Raw genomic sequence first — 27,056 nt, forward strand, 5'->3', positions numbered from 1 at the left:
GGCGGTGCTAATAGTTAGCCTGTTAGCTCACACCGAGCCTCCTCCGTCATGGCGGACATAAACAGACAGCTGCAGGAGTACCTGGCCCAGTCCAAAGGCGGCCCCGCCAAGAGCAGCTCCAGCACGGCGCTGGACATGGACGACCCCGACCCGGTGCCGGGGAGCTGGTTCGGCCGCTGGTCGAGCCCGTGGTCCAGCCCGTGGTCCGGTCAGAGCTCGGCTCAGAGCTCCAGTGGAAACAGCGGCATTTCCTGGCCGTGGTCGGCCGAACCGGACCCCTGCCTGCCGGGAATGGGCCGGCGGCAGCGGCTGGTAGCCGCTGGGGTCTGCGTTTCCTTCTCGGCGCTGTGTTTCGGACTGTCGGCGCTCTACGCCCCGCTGCTGCTCCTCTACGCCCGGAAGTTCGCGCTGCTCTGGTCGCTCGGTTCCCTGTTCGCCATCGCGGCCATGGCCATCCTGCGGGGCCCCAGCCGGCTGGTGGCCGGCCTGCCCACCTCCCCTGGGGCCGCAGTGTACCTGTGCACGCTGGGCGGGACTCTGTACGCGGCGCTGAGCCTCCACAGCACCCTGCTGACGGCGCTGGGAGCCGCCCTGCAGGTCGCAGTCATCGTCGGATACGTGGTGTCGCTGCTGCCCGGCGGCAGCGCCGGGATGCGCTTCATGGGCGGGATGGCCGCGTCCGCCATCAAAAGGACCGTAACCGGGAAAACCATGCCCATCTGACCGGGACCGAGCGCCCCGGGCCCCGTAGTATCTGCTGTGCAGAGTCCCGGGATCTGGACGGGCCGCTGGGGGGAAACTATGGACCATTTCTGTTAACTCTGGAGGGAAATGAACCCTGACTGCTTACAAACTTTATTTTCTGAGGACCAAAGCGACTTTCTTAACATTTTCTGCCTAAAACTAATGAACTAACTGGGTAAGAGGTTGGTATGGATGCTGGTGGTAAACTGATTAAAACCAAAGTTAACTCTGCTTTCTGGTAGTTTTTCAGTTGTGTGAAACATTTTCTAAGATGGAAAGTACAGCTCGGGGTTGGAAGTTTTGTAGTTGCTGTCAAACCCATGGAATAGGTAGAAAACTCTGAAGCACTTGAAACACCCCAAAGCATCTCCAATCAGAAATCACAGTAAAACCCATTCCAAAGTCAGAGCAGTTTAAAACTTGTCCAATCAGAGAGGTGTTAATTATTGGAGACTAAAACAAGCCAAACATTTAAAATAACAGGGAGCCGTAGTAAAAGACTCATACAGGGGGGAGTGCTGTCATCTCTTTAGATTCTGCGCATTGAAAGTAATATCAAAATGAAAGGAGAGGCCTGGAACTTAGCACATCTTATCCTACATGATCAGTGAGTAACTGCAATGTGTTATTTTTAACTTAATGGGTCCAAAAGCTGTGAAATTCTATTACTTTTAAATCTCGTACTTGTCACAGTGACTGCTTGTATTCTATTCTATTTGATTACTATTGAGCCTGAGGATTGTGGGGGAGTGGTTTCCCTGAAACAAGTTGACTTTTGCTTTCGCGGTTCCCCGTGTGTGTACATACTGGACTTCTGCACCCGTCGTCCTCATGCTGGCACGCCACAGGGACGTGTTCTCGGCCCCCTCCTTTACTCCGTGCTCTCAAACCATCAGCTGATGACACAGCTATAGTAAAACTGATATTAAACAACTTACAGCATGAGGCCCCGGGAGCCAAAACCCACACACAATCCACCTGGCAAACCACAAATGAAATGATAAACATTTCAAACAAAACACTGTTTTAAAAATTTACTTTTTGGGACATTTCACTGTATTTTGCACCAGATTTCATTAACATTGGCTTTGTCAAGATGTTTTTTTTTGAGTAGAATTGTTAGATTTTTTGAAAAAACATTTTCATCACATATACTGTCACAAATAAAAATTTAAAGGGCATTATGGCATCATTTTGCTGGTGCTGCTAACTCCAGATGAAATAGTGCTGAATGTTGCTCCTGAACTGAAATGTTTGACAAGTATGGAGGACAGGGAATACATTTTGTATTTGATGCGACGTGTGTGTGTGGATGTTTCACATCTGTAGTCAGGTTTTCAACAAGTAACACCAGAAAAATACAAACAATCTTTATTGAAACAGCCAGAACAAAACATCCTGTTGTGAGTGAAACTTCTGGTCAAATGACGATCTCCTGCCGTGTGGGCGGGACAGAGCTGTGGGCGGACCCTGGGTAAACTGCCGAATTCACTGATTTGTTTTGAGGAAGGGAAAAAAAAAAAAAAAAAGAGGACAGCCTCTGTCCTGTGATGACAGTTTGAAGTGAATCTTTATTGTCAACCTCAGTGGAATCGGGGAATACACAGAAACATAGAAATCTGATACAAAGCTGACGACGAAGTGGATCAAGAGAGACGCGGGTACAAATGTCAACGATGAGTCTCTACAGTATTTTACACCAATGTCTCTTCAACCTGTCGGCTCAGGTGTGGGCTGTGCCGTCACGACGGACCAATTGGAGAGCAGCGTTCTTCACGGCGCCACAGACCCGACCGTGGAGAGTCTGTGGAGGAACCAGCAGGAAAGGGGCTTTCCTGCCGGGACTACCGGCCCCGCACGCCCCCCCTCGGGGCTCCTCTTGGTGGTAGTCCTCCTCTCCGGGGGCCTGGCCCTGGACCTATTCCTCCTCCGGGACCCCAGCCGCCTCGCGCGCCACGACCGGACGGCCCGTAACCACCGTCGTCTCTCTGAACAGGACGACCTGCAGGAGGCGCCACACAGGGAAGATCAAGGATGTGACATTGTGTTCCATGAACAATGTCAAGTTTAACACTGTGACGTTTTCTTTACCTCCGTCTGCTCCTGCTGACTCTCGCTCTCTGGGGTCTCCTGTTCCGGGACCATCCTGCCACGGGCGCTTACGGGGGGGCAGAGACGCCATGTCCATCCCCTGCATGGACGAAGGCCGATCCCGCCCGGACATTGACGACCCGTCATGCATCTGCTGCCCGTCCCGATAGCTGTCGTGTCCTGCAGACAGAGGCAGCGTGAGAGGAGCCGCGTTTTAGAGGCGAGACAAAAAAGAAGGAGGCGCAGACTTCTCACCTCCTCCCCTGGGTGGACCTCCCCCCCGCAGCGGCCTCCCCCGGCCCCCGGTGTCCCAGCCCCGGCTCATCTCCTCCGGACCGTCGTAACCTTCCTCCTGGCCACCGAACTCGTCGTAGCTTCGACCTCCCGCCCGCCCGGGACCCCCGCCTCTAAACCTGAAACAAGAAAATATACTTAGATGACACAAATCGTAATCGTGTTAATAATCATGTCTGCCACATGAGCTGAAATCTTGTGAAATATGATCACTTTAATTGTCTTTTGACGTCCTTCCTCAATGAAGGTGAATGGCTTAGAGGAGAAGCGGGTCCTCATCCAAGATGGCAGCCACGCTAATTCACTGGCTCCAGTGCAAAATTGTCACGGCCAAATTCAATGACGTAAAAATTTGATGAAATGCGACACCAGTGCTCAAACAGAATCTGCCTTGAAAAATATTTGACATGTATCGTTATCAGGAGCAACAATATTGACCTGGGAGTTTGAAAGAAATCAGCTTTGAACTGTTCAGATTGTCATAAAATAATGTCAGCTCTGTCTAAAACTGTTTATTGCTCCATCTCTGGCCTAACTGCAAGTCTCAGGCAGTGTTGGTACCGTTTCCTGGTCAAACGACGAAGGCAAAACTTTTAATAAATGCAAAACAAAACTAAAGCAGGTCTCACCTGTCATCCCTGCGTCCTCTGAACTCTCCATCATTGAACCTGTCGTCGGGCCCCCAGCCTCCTGAACCCCCTCCACCGCGATGTCCTCCCCCGCGGTGACCCCCTCCCCCACCCTGGTAGCCCGGCCCGGACCTCCAGCCCTCCTCTCCTCTGCTGTGGCCTCCTTCGTAGTCCTGCGGCCCACGTCGGCCCTGCTGATTGTCCCCCCAGTACGGCCCAGAGCCCTGCTCCGCCCCCCCGTGGCCCTGTCGGTCGGGGGGACCCATGTGGTGATTGGGTGGTTGCCCCCGTGGGTCACCTGGACGAGAGAAGTCAAACCTGGTTATTATGACTAATTCTAATCCTCTCGGTTCCAGTTGAAGCGTTTCTTCGGTCTTACCTTTGCTGTTTGGCCCCTGTTGCCCCATCCCGTGCATCATGGGCCCCGAGTTCTGCCCCTGCACGCAATGGATCAGGATTAATTCTAAAAACTCAAGATCAACCGAGACTAACTGGACCGATTCTCACTCAAAAGGAACTCACCTGATGCTGCATGTAGGGGGGGCCCTGCATGCTGCCGGGGGGCCCCTGCATGTTGCCTGGAGGCCCCTGTATGTTTCCATGTGGTCCTTGCATGTTACCAGGGGGCCCCTGCATGTTTCCATGGGGTCCTTGCATGTTTCCAGGGGGGCCCTGCATATTCCCATGAGGTCCCTGCAGGTTTCCTGGGGGTCCCTGGATATTTCCTGGGGGTCCATGAATCCCTCCTGGAGGCCCCTGCATGTTGCCCATCCCATAGTTATTGGCCATATTGCCATGAGTCCTGGAAGGGGGCCCCATCATTCCACCCTGCACTGGACCCTGGGGGCCCATCATGTTCCCTTGAGGAGGCATCATGCCTCCCTGGGACGGGTTACCCTGAGAATCTCTTGGACCCATTCCTCTTGGAGGGGGTCCCATCATTCCTCCAGGGGGCCCCTGCATCCCTCTGGGCCCCATGCCGTGAGGTCCTTGGGGCCCCATGTTTCTTGGAGGGCCTGGATGTCTCTGCATTCCTTGGGACCCTTGCATGTCTGGTGGCCCCATCATGCCCTGAGGAGGCCCCTGGTGAGACTGTGGCCCTGAGGCTGGTCCCATCTGTCCCGACATGAACGGAGGCTGCATGGGGGGGCCCATGTTGTTGGGCATCTGCTGCGGAGGCATGTTTGAAGGAAAGCCCTGCTGGCCGGGAGCCATGGGGCCACCAGGGCCGCTGAAGGGGGGCCCAGAGCCTTGTCCCTGTGGGGGGCCCATGTTCCCGTCCGGGCCCATCTGGTTCATGCGGTCCATCTTCATCTGCTGCAGAGAGAGAGACGCATCCCGACAGTCAAGTGACAAGTTCTAGAGACCAAGACTGAAGCAGTCCTCCAAACTCAACATCTCAACCACTTAAATCTTGACAACAGTTTCGAAAACAACTTCATGGAATTCTGAATGAAGGGACTCCCACCTCCAGCAGCATGGGGTTGGTGTACTGCAGAGCTGCCATCTCCTGCTCGAGCTCCGCCTGAGACCGCTTCTTCATGTCCACCTTCTGCTCTACCTTCCGGTCTTTGGACATCTCTCCAGACGGCGGCATCATGGGTACTTTGTTCTCAGCCCAGGCCTGCACAGACACATAAGCATGTTTCAGTGTGTCCCAGGATACCTTCTCAAGACACCGCAGTGATGAGTTACCTGCTGAAACTGTGCCGGGATGGGTTTGGCGTACGGGACTTTCTTCTGAGGAACTTTCTTGGCATCCTTGCCCATGACCTCATCCATGCCCCAATCCAGACCGGGGATGGACATCTCCACCTCAGGAGCCACCTCTTTATCTGGAGACAGTGTGTGGAGCGAATGAGTGGGCCGTGTACTGATCCCTGTGGGACACCTCTTGGAATCATACTTACTGCTCTGTTCCTGTTCCATGGCGGCCTTCAGCTGCTCGGGGATGCCCATTCCGGGGATGGCGGCCATGCTGTTGGGCTCCATGTCATCTGACACAGACAAAACGGCATGGTCAGCTGTGAATGGAGGAGGGGTAAAAACCTCCAACGCTTTGTCCTGTGCGTCTCACCGTACTCCACGCCGTCCTCTGACATGCCGGGCAGCAGGTTCAGGTTGTAACGGTCCCTCATCTTATCGCCTGGTCGATTCCTCGTCCAGAATTTACTGGAAAAGAAAAACAAGCTCATTCAACTCAGGAGGAGCGTTCACTGTCACACGAGGCAGCAGCACTAACCCACTTCACCGTTTATTGTTTAGTAGTTTTTGCTGAATCAAAGAAAAAAAACATAAGATGCTAATGGAGCTGGGTGGATTTCCCTCGGATACCTGGTGTGGTCGTTGGAGCCGGAGCAGAGGATGTGACCCAGCGGGTGCCAGGCCAGACTCCAGATCATCCCCTCATGGGCCATCTCCATCCCACCGACCTCCTTCTCCACCCTGAAATGGCAACAGACGTGTTGAGGAAGTCCCTGCAGCTGCGGCGCCATACCTTCCTATCCTCCGAGTGACGGCCTTACCCGGTGTGCCAGAAGAGCAGCGAGCCGTCGGAGCCTCCGCTGGCGAACAGACCTTCATGGACGGGATGCCAGGCCACCGCTGAGCACACAGAGGACACACACACACACGATGACTCCTCCCCGATTCAAGCCGACTCCAGAGGTTCCCCCCCCCCCCCCGCCACCTCACCTGTGGCCTCCTTCTTGTGCCCCCTGAAGACCTGCAGCTCCTCCTTCAGGTTCCTGATGTCGAAGAGTTTGCACAGGTGGTCTCGGGACGCAGTCAGCAGCCAGTTTCCATTCAGGTTCCACTTCACCTCCATCACAGTGTTCTTATGGGCGTGGCTGAGGAGAGAAGAGACCATATCACACGGACGTGTAACGCACTGGTGACGCTGTGCAGAGGGAAATATTTCAGGGAGAACTCACAGCGTGGCTAGACTCTGTCCCGTCTTCGGGTCCCAGAACTTGATGGGCTGCTGGCTGTCTTTACTGCCCGACACCACCAGGCCTTTAGTGGGATGCCAGTCCACACACTTCACATCAGCACCGTGACCTGTGAGCAGAGAAAACCCAGAGTGAACAAAGCGCCGACCCCCCCACCCGGAAAGCAGACAATTTGAGACGATCGGAGAGGGGGCGGCTGGCAGATGGTTTCATTACCTCGAAGGATCCTCTCCTCATGGCAGCGCAGAAAGTCCCAGATCCGAACTGTGCCGTCGTCTGAACAGGTGGCAAACTTATTATCTGTGGGGGAGAAACTGGGGGAGACGAGACGGAGCGAGTCAGTGTGGCAAGATAATAAGTGACAGAGAGGATGGTACCTCACTGCTAATCTAGAAAAGATTGAGAAGTTTTTCCATTTTCTAATATTCTCAAGAAACACTACGTAGCAGGAGACATTTTGACATCCAGCCTTTCTTCAGCTTATCTAAAGAAGGTCGGTGCAAAACACAATAGATAAATCAGTAAACACCACTATCATGCCAAGGTTAAGTCAGAGGAAATCTTACATACTCTATTAAAAAAAAAAAAGAAAGTGAAACGAACTGAACTAAAATCCAAGAAGAAAAGTGAACCTGCACAATGATCGCACAGTTTGTCTCAGAAATAAAAGAATTCTACTATTTTGTTGGAAGGTTTTATCTTGTGACTATGGAGGACTTCAGTCTCTGTCCCACTGATTCCTGCTTCAGAGTTGTGAGGGACAATAAGAACGACAGTCACGTAATAAATGAGCACGGATCCCCAGAATGCGTCAAAAAAGTGCTCAGTTCTTCAAACTTGAGCAAGTTTTAAAAACAGTCTCACTGTGTTTTACTTACTAACGCGTGTAAATAAACCCACCAAAGTCTTGGCCTATTGAGAAATAGGTCAAAACTTTTTAAGTGACCATTTTAACGGACCACACTGTGACGTGTCACAGAGCAGATTCGGACTCTTATCTTACCATGTCTATTGAATCTTTTCAATCAGCCATAACATTATGACCAGTAAAGATTAGCACTAGGAGGGACATGTTGGGGCAGCAAGGGAGCGTTTGCTGAAGCAGAAAAGGAGCAAAACCAGGAATTGAGCAACTCGGTCAGAGCATCTCCAAAACCACAGCTCGGCAGGTTTTAAGGGTGTGTCGGCGGTACAATCTATCAATAAAGGTCCAAAGAAGAAAGAGGTGAGGTGGTGATGGATCCATGGGTTGTTGAGACTCCCAACAGGGAAGTCCCAGGACTTCAGAGCTTGTTACGAGATATTTAGACATGGCAGGACACCTTCAGGGGTTCAGAGGAGCTCATGCTTCTCAGGGCTGACGAGACAGCAAAAGGACATACACAACGGTCGACGGGTGGTTATAATGTTATGGCTGATTTCTGTCAGAACAAATTTAACTGATCAGTAACTTAAACATCTGATAGTTTTGTGTTTGATCATGTGAAGCTTTTTCTATGTCTGCTCATATTTTCCAATAATTATGTTAAAGTGAAACTTAAGATTTATTACAAATGAACATTTCAGTTGTTTTTTAATGATCTAAAATGCTTTTCCTATTTTTTGTAAACTAGAGGTCAAATGTGTGAAATCGTTTACTTTATAAATGATCAAACACTTAATGTAGAGAATGCTTCCTGATAAAATGTGTTTGTGGTCCAGATCTGCAGCATCTGTAATCTGTGTGAAACATCATCGGCTCCATTTCTGTCTGGAAGCCTGTTTAGTGAGGAGGCGGGATGTTTTCCAGGCTCAAGGACTCTCCTGTCGCCTTTAACCTTTGACCTACAGAGCAGGTAGATCAGGTCACGTGAGGAGAAGACTTCTCACCATGTTTCCTGATCCACTAACCCAGTGATCCCCACCAGCTGCTCCTCACATAGCTCCCCCTGCTGGACAACCACTGGAAGTGCAACCGCAGGTTTCACTCCACTGATGGGTTCCCCACAACTTTCACTTTTTAAACATTTCAGGAGGTTTCTTTTTCTGCCTATAAATGGTCAATGAAAGTATTAGTATTGTGCGTTAGAAGCAGCCTGACAAAAATCCTGATGTGAAATATTTTATTTGGCCTTTTTGAATCGTTTAATTCATCCTGATGCAGGCAAGAAGATGAAAAATCACTTTTCTTGAGGACTTAAAGTTTTAACATGCAATTGCATAGAGCAGAGATTTTGAGCTGTAAATTGAAAAAACATGACAAATCAAAGTGAGTATTTGTAATCTATTTCTAGTCATCAGATTGAATGCATCTATTTCCTGGACGGCTATATTTCCACATGCTTGACAACTTTTGGATTTTTTTTCCAGAAAGAAATAATCAGCATCTGCAACTTAAACTAAAATTAAAAAAAAAAATAAAAAATCAACTGATGTTTTACTGTGTCCCATGATGGTGTCAAAACAAGTTCAGCTTCAGTTTCATCCAGGAAATAAAAAAACAAGATAGGATGTAGGACGGAACGTGCAACCTTTATGACCAAGAGATATTTTTGTCTTTTTCCAACAAGTCGACATTGTTTAAAACAGCTTATTACCTTTCATATATACATATATATATATAGTTTTGATTTATGTACAAAAGTTGCATCTTTAGTTGCTTCAAATAACTAAAGGATTTAGTAAACATTTCATTACATTTTCTGCAGTTTTGTAAGGATTTTAGCAGTTTCATTCTATTTATTCTGCATTTTTGAGATTTTTTTTAACCTTTTAAAAGCAGTTTAATTTTTTTTCTTTCTTTTAGAAACAATAGTAATTTTAGTGAAAATTATTTAAGCTGTTTTTGTGCTTTTTTTTTTTTTTTTTTTGAAGGGCCCTAAAAATGACCTATTCATGACAGTAAAAATATGATGAAATGTTAAATTAAGGAATAATTTGGTGAAAGTTTCAGGGAGCGACGGGTTGCAGACTCCCGATAACTGCGTCAAGACAAAAAGTAGAGCCACACTGAAGCGCTCATCGTTTCATTGGAGAAGCGGACAAGGAATTCCACTTTGTGAAGCTCGTGGGACACACCCAGACTTGAATTCATTGTGCTCGGTTGTATTTTCTCCTGACTAAGTCAGAACCTCCCTGACTTGAACCGGCGACATTCTGCTGACGGATCTGGAGAGTCTCTCGTATGGGGGGTGAACTACAGGGAGTCACATTTCATCTGACCTGCACCTTCACCACTAAACATTCAGAACCTGAACTCGGAAGTCACAGAAGGCTGGATTTAACACCCGAGTGCAGAGAGTTCAGATAATAAAGACCTCCTCAGTGCAAAAACATGACCGGACGTTTCCATCGGGCTTTCTATGGATTTAACATGTGGATTTTTGTTTTTTTTTAAAGAAGCTTCTGTCATCGCGTTTGTGCCTTCATGCACATATTTCAATGTGTGTCAACATTTAAACGTTTAGATCCGGATCCTGTGTCGTCGCCACTTCGGCTGATTTAAAGAGGATTTCACTTGAGAAAAGCAGTAACGGAAAACATCCGAGTGAGAGAGAAGATAATAGGCGTGGACACGTCACACTACACTTTGGTGCTGAATCATAAAAACAGATGGTGCAGGCCTGATGCTGATGCTGAGGTGTGTGTGTGTGTGTGTGTGTTTGTTAGTCACCCACTAACTGAAGCCTGCCAAGACCCTCAGACACGTTTAATTAGGACATGGACTGAAATGATCAGTGATTTACTAATGTTAGGAACGCCACATGAGCAAAACTACTTAATTAGATGCAGCAAACCATGAGAAGCAGTAACCAATCACAGCGCGTTGCTTCTGATTTTGTCAAACTAAAAGTAGATTCATGTGTCTGACACTCGACCTGAGAGGACGTTGCATGTCTTTGTGTTGAGGGGAGTTCTCTCACTTCTCGCTGTTTTCCTACGTCAGGATCACGGTTTAAGTTTTAAGTTTCTCTCTGCACCCAAACTGTGCCGAGGGGAACTAAAAGCTTCTTCTCTTTATACCTGAGGTCTGGAACCTGCAGCTCTGGAGCCACATGTGGCTCTTTAGCTCTGCTGTTATGGCTCCCTGAAGCAGTCAGAAAATGTCTCCTCTTAAAAAAAATTCAAATAAATCAGCCGAAAAAGGTAAGTTAAAACGGCATAAAAATAAAAAATTCAAATGCTAAAATGCTTCAAATACGTACAACAGAAACAAATGAAATTTTCTTTAAATTGATTATTTCTGAAAGTCAAATAAGCTAAAACAAAAACGACAAAAAACAAAAGAAAAAGTGACTTATCTAAAATAGCTTAAGCACTAAAGTAGCCTCAAATGAAAAATAAAATAAAAATCAAGCAGAACAAAGTCAAAACAGTAAAAAAAAATAAAAGGCTACAGAAGCTCAAGCCGACAGCCAAAGCAGCTAAAATGGCTTTAAAAAAAAAAAAAAAAATCCTCTACTAAAATAATGAGAAAAAGAAAATTGTGTCTGATGTTCTAAATCGTAGTCATGAAATTTTTTTTTTTGGGTGGAACGTTGCAAAATATAAGAATATAGAGCCCCGGTCCAACCTCTCGCTAAATCAAACAGCCAGAATAGGTGGAATCCCTGCAAATGGATAAAATACAGGAAAATTGTCAAATTGAATGATTATGTAGCTTTGGATCAGGTAAAGGAGGAAAACAGAAAAAAAAAAAGGAGGAAAACAATCGGTGGTACAACTACAACTGCTCTAAACATGAGGAAAAGCACAGCCACTATAAATACCGTATTTTCTGGACTACTGAGCACCTGGATATAAGCTGCACCGGCGAAATTTTAAAAGATTAAAAAAAATAATCACTGACAACAGTCAGTGAGGGTTTTATCTCTGTTGATAATGTATTCTATAATTTCTTTGCTGATTGTGACTCTGAGGAGGAAGATTTCTCAGCCACCGAGTCCAGCAGGGCGGCTTTACGTGATGCACCTGAACGCATCACTCACCGCCGTCAGCTGCTGGAGCTCCGGACCACAGAGAGCAGCACGAGACGAGGTCACCAAGAGCAGAAATATCACTCTTAGGGCAAGTTTTGGAGAAGCAGAAGCTCAAAACAGCAGGTATCTACATGCGGAAGTAGAATCTGGTGGCATGAAGCCCGTTAACCCGTAAAAATCTATAAATTTATAAGCGGCAGGGTTCAAAGCGTGCAGAAAAGTAGCGGCTTACAGTCTGGAAATTACGGTAGCAAAGGAAGCTAAAACAGCCACAACACAAAATCTCTAAAGCGGGAAAATAAAAGGAGGAAAAACCTCTAAAAATGGCTGCAAAAGTTGAAGATAAAGTAGCTATGACGCGTCATGAATGAATGGTTTTTTAGTTTTGTGGCTCCAGACAAACTTTACTTGGTGGAAAAATCACAAAAATGTCTGTTTTGGTCATGAAGGCTGCAGAGTCCTGCTTTATACCGAGCTCGGCTAAATGTTCCCTCCTACTGGTTCTTGTTTTGAGCTCAGTTTCCTCTTTCTCTTTGCTTTCTTCGTGAGAATCAGCTCACCCAGCAGATCACTGCCGTCGGGACGTGTGCAGGACACTTTGAGCTTCCAGTCTTTGTGCCGAACCAGACCTGAGCTTCATGTGCTTGATGATGTAAATCAAATCAGTTAGTGTGCATCATGCGGTACTTTATTACGTTTAAATGGGTCAATATTGTTAACCTCATTGGAAATTAGCATCTCACACTTTTTATTTCCTTCTTAACTCAAAATTTAGAAGAAAAACTTTTAAAAAAAAAATCGTGATTACGAGACAAACACTGGGAAAGACTTTGAATAAAGGTGATGCAGAGCAACACCAACTGCTTCCTCTCGTGAGATAATTTTCCTATTGGGCAAAACTGAAGTCAACTGAAGTCAACTGAAGTCTCGGCCGTCGACAGCAGTGCTCGTTCTCCATGCGGCAGAGTCAGTAGCTAAGCCAACGGTCTGCCTCTGCGTGGGAGAGTGGACTCGTGAGGAGCGTGGTTTTCACCTTCAGAGTATCTGCGAGGCGTCGGCTGGTGGAGTGCGGGTGTGAGAGGCTGAACCGGCAGGAGAACATCAGCAGTAAGACTCAGGCGTGTCATACTGGACCGTCTCGCGCCGCTGGTCTAAAGCTGAACTAACCAAGACTTTTAACTCCTCTGCCTGTCTAGCAACAAAACTTTAAGGGTCAACAGGAAAGAGGGCGGGGCTTCAGGTGTTTAAAGGTCTGTGTTTCAGGTGCAGACGTGAGATTCAAAACTTTATTTAAACCTGACCGTCTTTATTCACTTTATTTATTTTATTGGTCCCTGCTAAAACTTTATTGCTCCACAGTGAAAGCGGGCCTTTATTGATCTCCTCCTCCTCCTCGCCGCCGCCCAAAGCACCGGGCCTACCCAGACCATTTAGTAATGTGTGATCGATGACTTTATTCAAAACATCAACCGTTTGTGTACACAGAGAGAGACTGCTCAGAAGGAAGAATATCAACAACAGATCACTGCAGTGTTGCAACAGCACACACTTACATCTGTCATTAATCAACCACAACACACACAACAGGTGGCGCCCCCCTGTGGCAGACAGAGAGCAGCGCAGACTGGCCTGAACTACAGAGAATGGGAGATTGGGTATAAACCTGGCTTCTCTAATGGCCTCCTTGTGAGCCTGGAACATCTTGACGTTGTTCATGTTGGACTGCCAGTACTTGACGTAGCCGCCGTGGTCCGCCGTCAGCATCCACATGTCGTTGTGCGACCAGGTCATGGCTCGGACCGGACTGTCGTGAGCCTGCAGGTGGTGGGGGGGGGGGGGGCAAGAAGGAGGAGGAGGGGGTGAGAATCTGTCAGTACGGACTGAAAAAACACATTTCAATCAGTTTAACTGGCTCGTTTTCAGTGAGACGAAGGAATCAGTCCTTCAGTCGATAAAGAAACGTCACACACAAAACAAACAAGACACTGACAGTATACGTCCGTCTTTGATCAAGTCATTTGGAAAATGTTTGGACCACAGCTCTGCTTCACTTCCTGTCTCCTCGCTCATACGACAAGATTCTCCAGTGAAAACAAGAAAACTTTAGTTGCGTCTTGGGTGTCCGTTTCCACTCCTAGTCCATATTCTCCTGGGATTTTTTTTTAAATTTTATAGTTGAAAGTCACCGTAATGACAAATCACACACACACACACACACACACACACACACACACACACACACACACACACACACACACACACACACACACACACACACACACACACACACACACACACACACACACACACACACACACACACACACACACACACACACACACACACACACACACACACACACACACACACACACACACACACACACACACACACACACACACACACACACACACACACACACACACACACACACACACACACACACACACACACACACACACACACACACACACACACACACACACACACACACAGTTTCATTACAAAAACAACCAGCAGAGTTTATGGCATTTCTGTGTAAAGGGACACGGTGCTCAAAACGTTGCCTTGTAAACATGAATTACAAAAGACTCAGTGAGTTGTTGTCTAAAAGAAATGGATGACAACACTGACACCCAGTGGTCAGAGAGGAAACGACCTCCGCTGGATGTTTGAGAGGGAATCTTTTAAGTTTCATACTATTTATACATTTAAAGTTGCAGAGCAGCACTGCATTAAAAACTAATAAGAACTCGTGTCACGAAATGCTCAGCCTGAATTTTGCAGCTCAAAAATGGTTTTCATCAGGTTTTTTCTTATGAAGGAAAGACGCTGACACCAATAAAACGACTTTGAAATAGAATTAGGAGTGAATTGTGATCAATGTGGCAACTTTCTCATGTGAGTTAACTCTCGTTTGACTGGCAGTTGAAAAACATAAATCGAGGAAGATTAGATTAGAAGTGCCCGTCGTGGTTCAGTCGTCTTCTCACAGTGTCGGTGAGTCACCATCAAACTTTCACTTCAGAAAGTCTTTAGTCTGATTTCTTCAGACAAAAGCCACATAAATACATCTATTCTTCACTGTTCTGTCAGCCTTGACGCTGCGTCTCGTCTCCCTCGGCTTGTGTGATCGGAGGAAGGACGTTTACCTGTAAAATGGTCTCGAAGTTGAAGGTGAGTCCGTTCCACAGGGTGAACTCTCCACTGGAGGCGCCGGTCACCAGACGACGGCCTTCAGGAGTCCACTGCGGAAACACAAGGAGAAAGAGAGAGGGAGGCGTCAGCTCCGCCATCTCACAATCTCACAGTGTAGCACGACGACTGGCCGTATGGCAGGTTTGAACAGGCTGTCGGTGAAAGACGAGGACAGAAAAAGCAGCTTTGCAGGATTGTGCAAAACGATCTGGGGAGCCTAAAAGAAATGTCACATCAGCAGAGCAGCAAGGTCTGTTGACCCGTCACGCTTTCACTCCCAACGTCTGAAAACAAACATGGCCGACGGTAAATTACCTATACTGAAACTGAAGGCGGCGATGAAACACAATCATCTCCTGAAGTCCAGCCGGGCTGTTAATCGTTCATTCAGCAGAAACACGTTGAGTCAAGATGTTTGACATTTAGTAATGATCATTGTGTTGACGCCAGAAAAACTGAGTGGTCGGTAGAGAAGTCCCGATCACGCACACGATACCCATCCCATTTTTCTGAAGCGAAACGCTTCATTGGACGAAGCTTTGCCGAGCAAGAATTAATGTAAAACTCACTAATAGAATCAAGATTGATGTAAGAACTTCTTCCAACTTTATTCACTCAACAACAATAATAATCTGAGTTCCACTCTGTGTTTTCTTATAAAGAAGAAAATGCTAGTTTTCTTTAATAATGTCTGATCCACTTAAACTCACCTGACCTGTTAAAAAAATATAAATCCCACTTCAAGGTGAAAGTTTGACTAAAATATAAACAACTCAGGGCTGAGCAGGAAACTTGATTTAATTGATTTACCGAATTTGTGGCTAAAAAAGCTTTTCGTTTTTCAGCATTTTACGCGTTGCGTTCTACCGTTCCTTGTGGGTTTCCGTAGTTGCTGTTGCATTTACTTTTTATTTTGGGATTGTTTATATGCATTTTAGCCCTGAGGACAATCACAGCGATAAAGTTGGACTTTTCATAATGTATCTGATGTCTGCAGTCCTGTTTAAGTGCAATAAGAAAAAAAAAGTTGAAAATCGAATAAAAACTTTAATTTTTATTGAAGATGGGCGAGGTGATCGGCTGGATTTGCAGATACACGATCAATCCAAAACATTCAGTAATATAAAGCCCCGATCATCCCTAGCGTTGGACCGTCTGACACTGCAGGCTGGATGTAAAAAAAGAGACGCGGCTTCTCACCCTGATGACGAACACGGGACACTTGACTTTGTTGGTGGAGGTGCGCACGAACTTGGTGGTGACGGCGTTCATTGGATTGTTGATCATCCCCACAGGAGGAACCAGCTGCAGACACACAGACAAGAGAGAGCCTCAGTCTGACGCTCAACATCAGATTTCAGCTAAAGCACCCCAACCAGAAGAAACCAATTAAGAAATGTGCACAGACTAACTGGTTTTGTTGTATCTTACATGGAAATTAAAGCAGAATTATGTTCCTTTTGTTGCTCTTAAATGTATATCATAGATTATTTTTTAATGACAAGTAAGCAAGGTAAAAACATTCCTGATTCAACTTGTTAAAAAAGAATCTATAATATAGAAAACCGAAGCAGTTTTATATCCAGGCTTCTCTTTTAGGCTTTTGAATTTGTAAACCATTAAAAGAGAAACACAAGAATCCAGAAAACACTTGAAAATCAGAATGAAGTCCCCCCCCCCCCAAAAAAAAGACATTCAATACTGCAGCGACTGGCCAGTTTAATAACTCAGTTAATGTCGTACCTTGATGTACACAGAAAAAGCTCATTGCTGTGGAAACGAAACTAAAAGCTCAAACTAAAGACAAATACTTTTTTTCAATTCTGTGTCACTTTCAAATTAGTGTGTGTGTGTGTGTGTGTGTGTGTGTGTGTGTGTGTGTGTGTGTGTGTGTGTGTGTGTGTGTGTGTGTGTGTGTGTGTGTGTGTGTGTGTGTGTGTGTGTGTGTGTGTGCTCTCACATCATTGTAGCACCCTGCGTCGGGTTGGATGGCTCTGAAGTCTCGGTTGTCTCGCTGCCACAGACGGTTCTGCAGAGAAAACAAATGGTGAAAACTGAACTTTCACCTCAGTTATTATTATTCATACCAGCCACATGGACACACTGTGGAAAAGGTTCAGGCTCCACTTTACAAAGCTGCTGCTGCAGCTGCAGCCAGCCGCCACTAGTTGGAGCTGCAGAGTCGTCAGACTGTTGTTTAGACGCGGCCTCCATCATCTAGATGTAAATATGGGAACATTAAGAATTTGTATCGACTCCGGTGGAGCTGGAAGTTAAGCTGCAGACAGAGCGCTGCAGACAGAGCGCTGCAGACAGAGCGCTGCAGACAGAGCGCTGCAGACAGAGCGCTGCAGACAGAGCGCTGCAGACAGAGCGCTGCAGACAGAGCGCTGCAGACAGAGCGCTGCAGACAGAGCGCTGCAGACAGAGCGCTGCAGACAGAGCGCTGCAGACAGAGCGCTGCAGACAGAGCGCTGCAGACAGAGCGCTGCAGGCGGCGACACTCAGACCAGTTTGATCCAGTTCACTCAGATTATTTCATCCTCCTCGATCTGAAAAGATCATTTTGCTGGACTCATTCTGAGTGATGAGTCTATATTAGTGACTGAAGGAAGGAACGACTTTGTGTCACTTTACTTCAAAGAAAACTAGTTCCACTAATTGCAAAAATATAACGTTACAAAAGGACAGATAATAAACATTGATTTATATTAGGACAAAAAAAAATTTCTGAAAACCTCAAACGTTTTAGCGAAGGTAATGACATGCATCGATGAGTCACATCAACAATGGCGACGTCCGGTTACCGTGGCAACAGCTGATAAAAGCATGGCCACGGAAGGCGCTAATGGGTCCGTCAAGCCTGAACGACACAACGAGGCGCGCCGTGGGAAACTTTTTTAAACGTTTCCATTACAAACTATTTAACTTACAATAAATGTGCTGTCGGCTTTTCAATCTACGACTCCACTCTGCTGTGGGGCGACTGGAGCGTGACATGAAATGAGTCGGAGCGCCCTCTACTGGACACGCAACGTTGCATTTTATTAGTGAAAAACAAGTTTGGCCAAAAATAACATTTGGCCGATCGATTACTGATAATTCTCTAATGGCTACAATGGGCCAATTAAATCTAACAAAACTAAATGTTTCCTAAAACAAAAACCAGAATGACCAAACCTCCGTGTATTTGTGTGAACAACTGATTCAGAAGTCATTCATGTCTATTATGTCAACCTGACTATCTAGACACTAAAATGTGTGACGACGTCAAAACGACTAGTATATTTTATATTTTCCATCAGACAGGAGGTCCAGGGCTGCGTTGCTCACACTTGATTCACGATTTAAACCCAAACAGCCCGACGGTATATTTTCTGATCCGTGTTGGAGCACAGCAGGCGAGTACCTCCAGGTATCGGATGACGGTGGGGTTGTAGTCGATGGTCTTCCGGTTGACGGCCTTCCTCATGCGCTTCCCGTCGAAGGTGAGCTGCTGCATGGCCTGCTGTTGGGCGAAGTCCGGCCTCTTGTAGAACACCTGCCGCGGCGCCTGGTGCTGGAAGCGCGGCATGTGGAAGAACCGCTGCGGCGAACCGATGTCCGTCGCCATGGTGACCTGCGGAACCTGCGGGACACCGGATGTCAAGCGATTAGGGCGCGATGCAGAAACAAGTTTCAGTCCCCCCCCCCACCTCCAATTTGATAAATATCCTTCATCATTAGCTGCAGTAACGTTAACTCACTCACTGATCAAACACGGTAAACCAATCACGTTTAATCGTAACACAATTTGGTGAAAACGATAAATTAGAAGTAAGACTTTTAGGTCATGATCGCCTCGTTAAAGACCTTCATTCAAAACAGAAGAGCGGAAATGTGCATCAACAGGACAAAAACAAAGCAACAACACACAGCTTCACACATATCACATGATTTAACAAAAATAGAGAAGAATAACAGCTTTAAGGTCCAACACACGGATCATCTTCACCTGCATCAACTCATACCGCTACGCTGGTTCATTATGTTGCAGGGGCCAAAAAAAAGAAGCTTAACTTAAAGTAGCAAATCTGCTTAAATCAGAGGTTTATTAAGTCCATTCGCAGGATTCCTTTCAGAGTAAATACCTCTGGTTGAGAGTCTCTCCCCACAGACTGCCTCACTTCATTATACAATCGGATCAATCGCAGAAACGGATCACATGGAGAGTTTGATCAAAAGATTTTGATACTTCAACCCGTGAGATATTCTAAGGCTGATTTCCAAGAGTCTGCTGGGACACACACGTTTAAAGGGTTCCATATCAAATAGTTTTTCCAACAATTTACTGTTACGGTTTTTCATATTGTACTCAAAATATTCAGTATATCAGTAATCTTTGTAAGTTTTTATCTCCCTGCAAGAGGGTCAAAGTGAGTATCACTACCAGAGGGAGTGGTTATTTCCCTGCATGACGTCATGAAGGGGAAATCTCTGAATCCCATGTATGAACACACATTCGTTAAAGAGTGGAGCAAGTGAGTGAGATGACAGACTTTCTTCACTTCGAGAGCCTCATACAGGCTATGGGGAAACATTGCGGTGAGGAAACCATTAGAAAGGGACATTTGTATAATTAACCAAAACAGTTCATCCTTTTTTCCTCCAGCAGCCCCGAAAAAGATGGTCTCTACAAGAGGCTGCTGACCTCCTCTTCGATCACCAAAAGCATTAAGGAGTTTTCTGTTTTAAATTCTACTGATTATCTTTACGATGTATTGAGCATTCTATTTTCTACAAACAAGAGCAGGTTGAGCCTTGGGCTCCTCCTGGGATCTCTGGCATCCATCCAACCTGAGGTGGAGAAGAATTGGTTCAACACAGGTTGTCATCCAGACCGAGGAACACTGATTTATTGTGACAGCTCCAGTTGTGCTAAAGGTTTCTGATCTGATCTCTCGGCGGAGCTCCTGAAACAAAACGGACATTCAGGTCCAGTAAAGAAGTAAACAGCAAGAGTCCAACAAGTTCACACTGGCTGCTCATCCTGGACACTTTCAACGCGTTTCTTCAGCCAGACAGATGAAACTAACGTTCAGTGATAAAATAACATATCAGCTGGATTCTGAGCTCGAAGCCGAGAAGCCAAAGATCAGCAAGAAAACACACATTCACATGGATTTTAAATCAACACACCAAAATCTCAAGACAGCAGAGAAATTAAGTTTAAAAACGTTAAGTCCAGGTTTCATTCAGTTCATGTATAAAAGATTCATCCCTAACTTATCAGTAGTCAAACTGAATATATCCTTTGCGTTATGTGAAAACACAAATCTATACGAGAGGCAGCACATACATACCTCCAAATCACAAACTGGATTTTATATTTTTTACTAAATAATACACCTGTAAGAAAATATGCTGCAATAAAGGCAGACCAGAGTGATGTATTGTTATGGATTAAACAGAAGGTAGATTTAGGATTGATGCTTTCTTCAGTTTAACCAGGACGTTTAGATATTCACATAGTTTCAAAGCTGCAGTAAGTTAATTCAGACAAAAATAAAATTCAGACAATTTAAATTCAGAAGCCACATACAGTCCAGTTTCATCTCGAGTGGACCGGACTGGTAAAATAGTGCTATAATAACCTCTGAATTTACACTTGAAAGTTTTTCTTTGTTGTGGTGGACAGTGTGCGGAATGAAATTCTCTTTAATTTTGCAAGATCAAACAATAAGGACTGAAAATGATCCTATATAACCCCTCTGCTTGGTGGTTTGTGGGGCCGGATTGGAGCCTTTTGCAGGCTGGTTTTGGCCCACAGGCCTTATGTTTGACCCCCCCCCCCCCGGGCGTAAAGTCAAAGTGAAACTTAAGCTCAAGTGGAGTCACAGCACCGCGCTGCGGGGGAGGCTGTCCGCTCATTAAGGGGAGTTAACAGTTAAATACTTGTCTGTGCTCAGTACAAGGTGTTTCTCGTAACGGGTGCCCTTGTCCAAGGTTCGACTGTACTCATATTTAACCCTTGTATGGTGTTCGGGTCTGTGGGACCCGTTTTCATTTTTTTCAAAAGAAAAAAAACATACTGTTAATTAATTCTGTAAACTGAGACCCATTGGCCTTGGCTCATTTTCTGTGAAGATCATATACCAGAACAAATTTTTAATGTCCACATACTGTAAACCCAACCTACACATTTATATTACATACAGGGTGTCCGGGTCCACTGGACCCAGGGCTAAGAAAAGTGTGGAAATTGAAGGTTCTATCTACCCTTTTCTCATCCTGTGTGTGTGTGTGTGTGTGTGTGTGTGTGTGTGTGTGTGTGTGTGTGTGTGTGTGTGTGTGTGTGTGTGTGTGTGTGTGTGTGTGTGTGTGTGTGTGTGTGTGTGTGTGTGTGTTCTTGTAAATTTCAAGCACTACCACCCGTCTGCTCCCACTTCCTGCACATTTCACCCTCTTGTCTTCTGGGAACCAATCTCGCCGCCCTTTTAGACAGTACGGTATAAAGTTCTGGGCTGCCCATGACGCCACTTCCTCCTTGGAACCTACAAGGTTCTACAGGGAAACTCACGAGTACCCTACACAGGGACAGGAGAATGTGTGGCCAGTAGCATCAAAAACCAATATTCTTTGACATACTGGATGTTGTTAAATGTTTTGTCATCTGGATGGTACTGAACCCAGAGTGAAACAGAGAGAAACTCCAGATGCCTCGTTCTCAATGAACTGGGGAAGGTCTGGCCAGGCCTCAAATCCAGAGAAAACATCTTCCAAGAACTCTACCTCTGCAGCCACCAAGAGGAGTATTCAGGAGGAGATTGCTGGTGCCTCACCTGAACAAACCCACTAGAGCTACAGAACGTACTACTTAGCATCTCCTCAACCCCAACCTCTGGATTCCCGGTCCCTGGTTCTCCTACCTGTAGCGCCCCTGCCTCTTTGTCCCCCCCCATGGAGCTTCCCCGTCCTTCTCCTTCAGTTGTGTGGCTCTCCCTCTAGTCTCCCCCCTCCAGTGTCCCTTTTCTATAGTGACCCCCCCCCCCCCCCCCGCCTCCACCTTTCCTGAGTCAAACTCAACATCAGTAGCAATGATACATCTTTCTTCATTTACACATTTGTTGGTTATAAACATATTTTTTTTCCTGATTACAACTGATTTTCTTTATTTTTGCATTTCATCAAAACCAAAACGAGTAGCATTTTTTCTTATAAAAGTGCTCTAATAAAGGTAAAGGGCAAGTAATAACTAGATTTGTTGTTTATATTGCTTATAATTGGGATCAAGTAATCATCTGTTGAGTATTTTAAGGTAAAATTACTTTATCTGTTGATTTACATACTGCAAAATGCAGCGGGTCCAGCAGACCCATGAACACTGGCTGAGTAACAAAAATACGAACACCACACAAGGGTTAAGAGGGATTTGAGCATGCCGCCAACTGTTTTTTCTGCGGTCTATTTCGAAAATTGATCGTCCAAATGACGGCGGGGCGGCCCGCTGCCTAAAACTGTGACGTTTACATAACACAACTTTTCTGAACTGCTGTTACTGTGCATGCGCAACACAGCAGTAGTAAATAGTTCTTCTGCACATGCTCAGTAGACGGACAACAACAATGTCATGACTCCCCGTCCATATTCTTCTGAGACTTGCTACTTTAATAGTTGACTGTCAAAGTAATAATCTAACTCGGTCGTCTGTCCATACGAATGTCCGTGTTCTTCCATTCCTTATGTTTATCACGTATTGTTGTCTGTGCGCATGTGTGTGCGATCAATGCGGAAGTGAAGGATTTCCCCAAGGGGATTAATAAAGTGTGATTAGTTTCATTACAAAAACAAACAATAGCGCCAACTTGCGGCCTGGCATGCCAACTACATCTTTTTCAGCCGTTTTCATGTGAACGGACATCGCTTTCAAAACGTGTAAAAGCAAAAAAAATTCCTGAAACGAAAACAGAAATGATATGTTTTCACTTGAAACACTGTCATGGAAACGGGGCTTTAGAATATTGAAGAACTCCTGATGAGCGCTTAGTAGGAATCCATACACAATCAGTATGGTAACAACTCAAAACCTTCAGTATATAAAGACATGCTCAGCAATAACATGCCAACTAATGATTGTACTACTTATCTTCATGTTGAGACATTCAGTATTGTAGTTTTCCAGTTTTAAAAGTGGCATCACTGTACTTATTACTTCTAATCTCTCTTATAGTGGTAACAACTATCTTTGCCCGTGAAGTTAGGCTGCACAGTAGAAAGTGATCGTCACGTTAAGAACATAAGCTCAGAGCCAGGATCAGGTCAATAGATGTTCAAATTTGGGGGAAAGAAAATTATCACACTGTGAATGTGGGAGAAATATTGATTCTACACGTCACGCAGTCGTGACACAATGTCTCCTCTGGACACAGAAATTCAACACAGGTGCTAAACTAATGAGTTTTACATTACTCTGAAGTCTGAAAGTTTAAATCAGGTGTGTCAAACATGCAGCACGAGGCGGGCCACGGGACGGATGTGTGTGAAAATGAAAATATAGAATTTTTAAAAATCAAATTTCACTTCTATCGCTCATATGTGTACTTGGAATTTGGGTGTTTTAGTGAGAGTAATGGAAAGAGCACAACACTGAGAAAACAATAAAAGCTAAATAAACATTTATAAAATATCACCAAAAAAAAACTTGAAGATAAAAACAAACAAACATGTTGCAGGTTGCAAAACGCCACAAATTGGACATGGTTTTGTCATAATTCTCTGTATTTTGCACCAGGTGTCACTGTTAAAGACAGCCTAATGCTGACAGGGGTTGTTTCAATGTGTTTCGGTAGTGTAAATACATGTAAACCTTTTAGTAACATAATCAGACGAAAAAAGAAGAAAAAATAAACATTTAGAGCTGAACCAGAAAATGCGACCGTATAGCTTCCTTTCCACTGCACAGAATGTGACGAGACGACAAAGCCTACCCAGACCCAAATCTGTTGCGCGTTTCCACACCAGCGAGTGCGGTTAAAATGTAGGCGGGATTGTGAGCGCCGCAGATATGCGACGTCGCTACAGTAGTCTCAGCTGGGGGCCGACCCAGGACGTATGAATCCTCTGGTTATTTACATACTGTGTTTTGCACTGGTTGTTTTGGGTTTTTGTGCGGCCACAGAGGTGTGGCCTAAACTTCCGTGTTAGTGCTGAGAGAGCGGCCGCGACATTGGGACGGAGACCGGAGCTTGAGGCCAGGCGCTGCGGCCGTAACCGGACCGGCCGAACGTGACTGGAGCTCGGTTCGGCTGGACGTCCGTGGCCGGCTCTGGTCTCCATCTCCATGTCACGTCCGCTCTCTCAGGACCAATGTGGAGGTAGCGGGCGCAACAACAAAAAATGGGGTTAGTAAAACAACCAGTGCAAATCAGAGTATATAAATAACAACAGATGATTCATACAGCCGATGAAATATTTACATATTGCGGGCGTGTCAAGAGTGACATAAATCACTGACCAACCGGCAGACGGCTGCGTTTTCCTCCTCGTTATCGGACCCGTTCTGTAGTACTGGGTACCCAATCGAAGGGTGACGAAAAATCTCCACTCTTTGGTACGGGCATTTCGGTAACATCCACAAATTTTACAGCGGGAAACGCACAAAACCCCGAACCGTACAGTACCGGCACATTTTGTGCAGTGGAAACGGGGCTTATCAAACTGATCTGAGTTTAAAACCTTTGAGCTTGAAGGGGACTGTGATACATTTAAATTCATTATGGTGTTTTGAGTTTATTTATATGGTCACTTTATCATATTATTATACATCAGATGTTGTTTTTACATGCATCTTTAAAAAAAGACACATATCCCCACTTTATTTGATGTGGTCACACCCTATGCTTAGCCTTTATTATTTCTATTTTACATACCATCTACGAAGACTAATCCCACACTCACATGGACATCTTAACAATAAGAAATGTTGGGAATGAGCATTAATACGATCATTTACAGGGTGGGTAAACGTACAAAGGACTTCACAGGAAGAGATGATCCTAAAAGAAGTGACAGGATTTCATGTAGTGATTCTCAGAGCTTCTCTTTGACTCTTGGAGCTCATTAGCAGCTCAGATCTGAGATGTTTTTTGTTTTTTTTTAAATCAACATGTCACACGAGGTTTCAGCGGCTAACGTGAAGCTCGTGTTCACCTGCTGCCGCCTCAAACACCCTCACAAACATGAACACTGACGCTTTCATAACATTTTAATAGTAACCCGGTGCATTTTTAACGCGCACTTCTCACGGACTGTTTGAATCTGTGTGGATGTTTTCGATGCTACAACAGCAGGAAGTAACACTTTCACCGTGCTAACATGCTAACGGCTAGCAGCGCGGGCTTCCTGTAAACACGCATTTGCCTTTTATCGACTTCGATTAACGGGGAGAGTGTTGTTAAACTTAATGTGGACACCGCACGCTTGGAGCGGATTTCTGGAGAGGGTTCGCGGACGCCTGGTTTTGTTTGTTATCCGGAGTTAAATGGCGGCCGGCAGCTCGTCGGAACAAGAGCGCGCCGCGGCGGAGTCCGTACTCACCGACTGTCTTTACAGCAGAAGGAACTATCTAGCTGTCATGAATGGGCTATATTCCTCCGTTACGCGTTTAACTGGAGAAATATGCAGGTCGCGGACTTTAATAAACTAAAATGTAAGCAGGTTGGTCACTTTAGCCCCCAGCCGCTTCCATCATGACGGTTCTTCTTCTGGGCCTGTAGACGTATGACACTAGAGCGTAATTATCGATTGGCGCAAATGTAGCTGCCCGGGCGCCATCTTGGATGAGGACTCGTCTCTCCTGCACCGTATTCACTTCACGTCTTAGCAAAAATAAAATAATTTTAACCCGCTGTTGAAAACCTAGTTTTAAAATGTTGTGTTGTAATAGGAATATCGGGTATTCCCATTACAACGCAACATATTCAATATCCAATACACTGGTACCATCTCCATATGTAGTTTAGTATTCTAACGCAAAAATGCCATCCATCCTAACTATATGGATTTTGTTTGTCACACAGCAAACAATTTTAAAATTGGTTAAAATTAATGAAGTTAACATTGTTTTCTTTAACGGCAAAGATTCTTCCCAGACACAGAAGTGAACGCACTCTAAGCAAAGCGGGTCCCCATCCAAGATGGTGGTAACACTGAAAATAAGTCAGCGATCTAATTATCACATCTCTACTTTCTCGGTCCTACCGCAAAGCATGCTGGGAGGATTTCGTCCCAGGCGGGAAACAACGCTTAAGACGTGCCGGGAAATAGAGTTCTCTTTCATTTATTCGCGTTAGATTTATATATCTTTCAATGCACGAAACCTTACATTTGAAATAAAAGTTTTATTAATTTTATCTTTTTTTTTTTTTTGTCTTTCATCTATTGAATCAGAGGAGGTTGTGATGTATACTTCAAATAATGGGACATTTTCACAATATATTTTATGGAAATATATCTTCTCACTAATATTTTCACAAACATTTTAATAATTTTATCCTTTTTACCTTATTATTCTTATTTGTCCATAGTGTGTGAGTATACACGCACACACACACATATATATAAAGAGGTCTGTTTTAAGCTTTCTTCTAAAATGTCTCAATTCATCTTGCAGCCTAAAAGGTGTTTTTTCTACATTTTAGTTTGAGTAGGAGAGTCTTACCTGACACCTGAGAGCTTAAACCTTCTTAAATGAGTGCCATATACAGAAACTATACAAATGGCAGGATCATTCAGTAGAAGTAAAGTTTATCACTGCAATAGTCTGACATTTTTCGCACTCAGTGGCTTTCCTGGCAATTAAAAACAAAATGATAAAAATAGTGATCAAATGTGAGATCAAATGTGTGATTGGTGCTCAGGTAACAGTTGATAGTTCCTGGTCCAAGCCTAGTGTGGATCCACATGTTTAGCTGTTGTCATGTACTTTCACGTTATGGTCCGCCCATACCAGAAATGTGTGTTCAGCACTCTTAAATATCTGCATTCATCATGTTCCACCATGACAGCCAGAGAGTGCAGTCCCTTAGGCATGGCTGAACCAGGAAAGACTTACTCACAGTGTTGGACGGATCCAGAAACGGCTCAGGGTCCTAAAATGTAGAACAGAGCTTCAAGCCCCAAACTGTAGGGTCTTGGGGTCAAAGGAACTTAGG

The 27,056-nt window shown here is 45.3% G+C and overlaps 2 protein-coding genes across 3 annotated transcripts; one reads left to right on the forward strand and one right to left on the reverse strand.

Annotated features, from left to right (window-relative positions):
• Window positions 1–2,348, forward strand: sft2d3 (SFT2 domain containing 3). The gene has a single exon (XM_080476404.1). The coding sequence runs from the start codon at window positions 49–51 to the stop codon at window positions 721–723; it is 675 nt and encodes a 224-aa protein (XP_080332530.1). The 5' UTR covers window positions 1–48; the 3' UTR covers window positions 724–2,348.
• Window positions 2,095–25,631, reverse strand: wdr33 (WD repeat domain 33). 2 transcript variants are annotated; one of them, XM_080476386.1, is made up of 21 exons: window positions 25,441–25,631; window positions 18,275–18,493; window positions 16,826–16,894; window positions 16,066–16,170; window positions 14,820–14,915; window positions 13,331–13,482; window positions 6,926–7,023; window positions 6,692–6,818; window positions 6,453–6,607; window positions 6,284–6,362; window positions 6,093–6,203; window positions 5,836–5,930; window positions 5,669–5,755; window positions 5,454–5,593; window positions 5,227–5,382; window positions 4,281–5,072; window positions 4,138–4,195; window positions 3,759–4,056; window positions 3,091–3,248; window positions 2,836–3,015; window positions 2,095–2,746 (listed from the first exon to the last, which is right to left on the reverse strand). In XM_080476386.1, exons 2-21 carry the CDS (start codon window positions 18,476–18,478, stop codon window positions 2,589–2,591), a joined length of 3,318 nt encoding a protein of 1,105 aa, XP_080332512.1. In that variant the 5' UTR covers window positions 18,479–18,493; window positions 25,441–25,631; the 3' UTR covers window positions 2,095–2,588. The 2 variants fall into 2 exon arrangements, with proteins under 2 accessions (XP_080332512.1, XP_080332511.1); XM_080476385.1 differs by having other exon boundaries at window positions 4,281–5,075.
• Between the last annotated feature and the right edge of the window lie 1,425 nt (window positions 25,632–27,056).

The sequence above is a fragment of the Lipophrys pholis genome, assembly GCF_963383615.2.
Source record: "Lipophrys pholis genome assembly, chromosome: 1".
Classification (NCBI taxonomy): Eukaryota; Metazoa; Chordata; class Actinopteri; order Blenniiformes; family Blenniidae; genus Lipophrys; species Lipophrys pholis.

What these genes read in the sequence shown, in the direction of transcription:
- sft2d3 (XM_080476404.1), top strand. Translation starts at nt 49, where the DNA reads ATGGCGGACATAAACAGACAGCTGCAGGAGTACCTGGCCCAGTCCAAA.
- wdr33 (XM_080476385.1), bottom strand. Translation starts at nt 18,478, where the DNA reads ATGGCGACGGACATCGGTTCGCCGCAGCGGTTCTTCCACATGCCGCGC. An exon ending in GTCCCGTGTTCGTCATCAGG is followed by an intron (nt 14,916 to 16,065) that starts GTGAGAAGCCGC and finishes GTGTTTCCGCAG; the next exon opens with TGGACTCCTGAAGGCCGTCG. An exon ending in GGCTCCAACGACCACACCAG is followed by an intron (nt 5,931 to 6,092) that starts GTATCCGAGGGA and finishes TTTCTTTTCCAG; the next exon opens with TAAATTCTGGACGAGGAATC.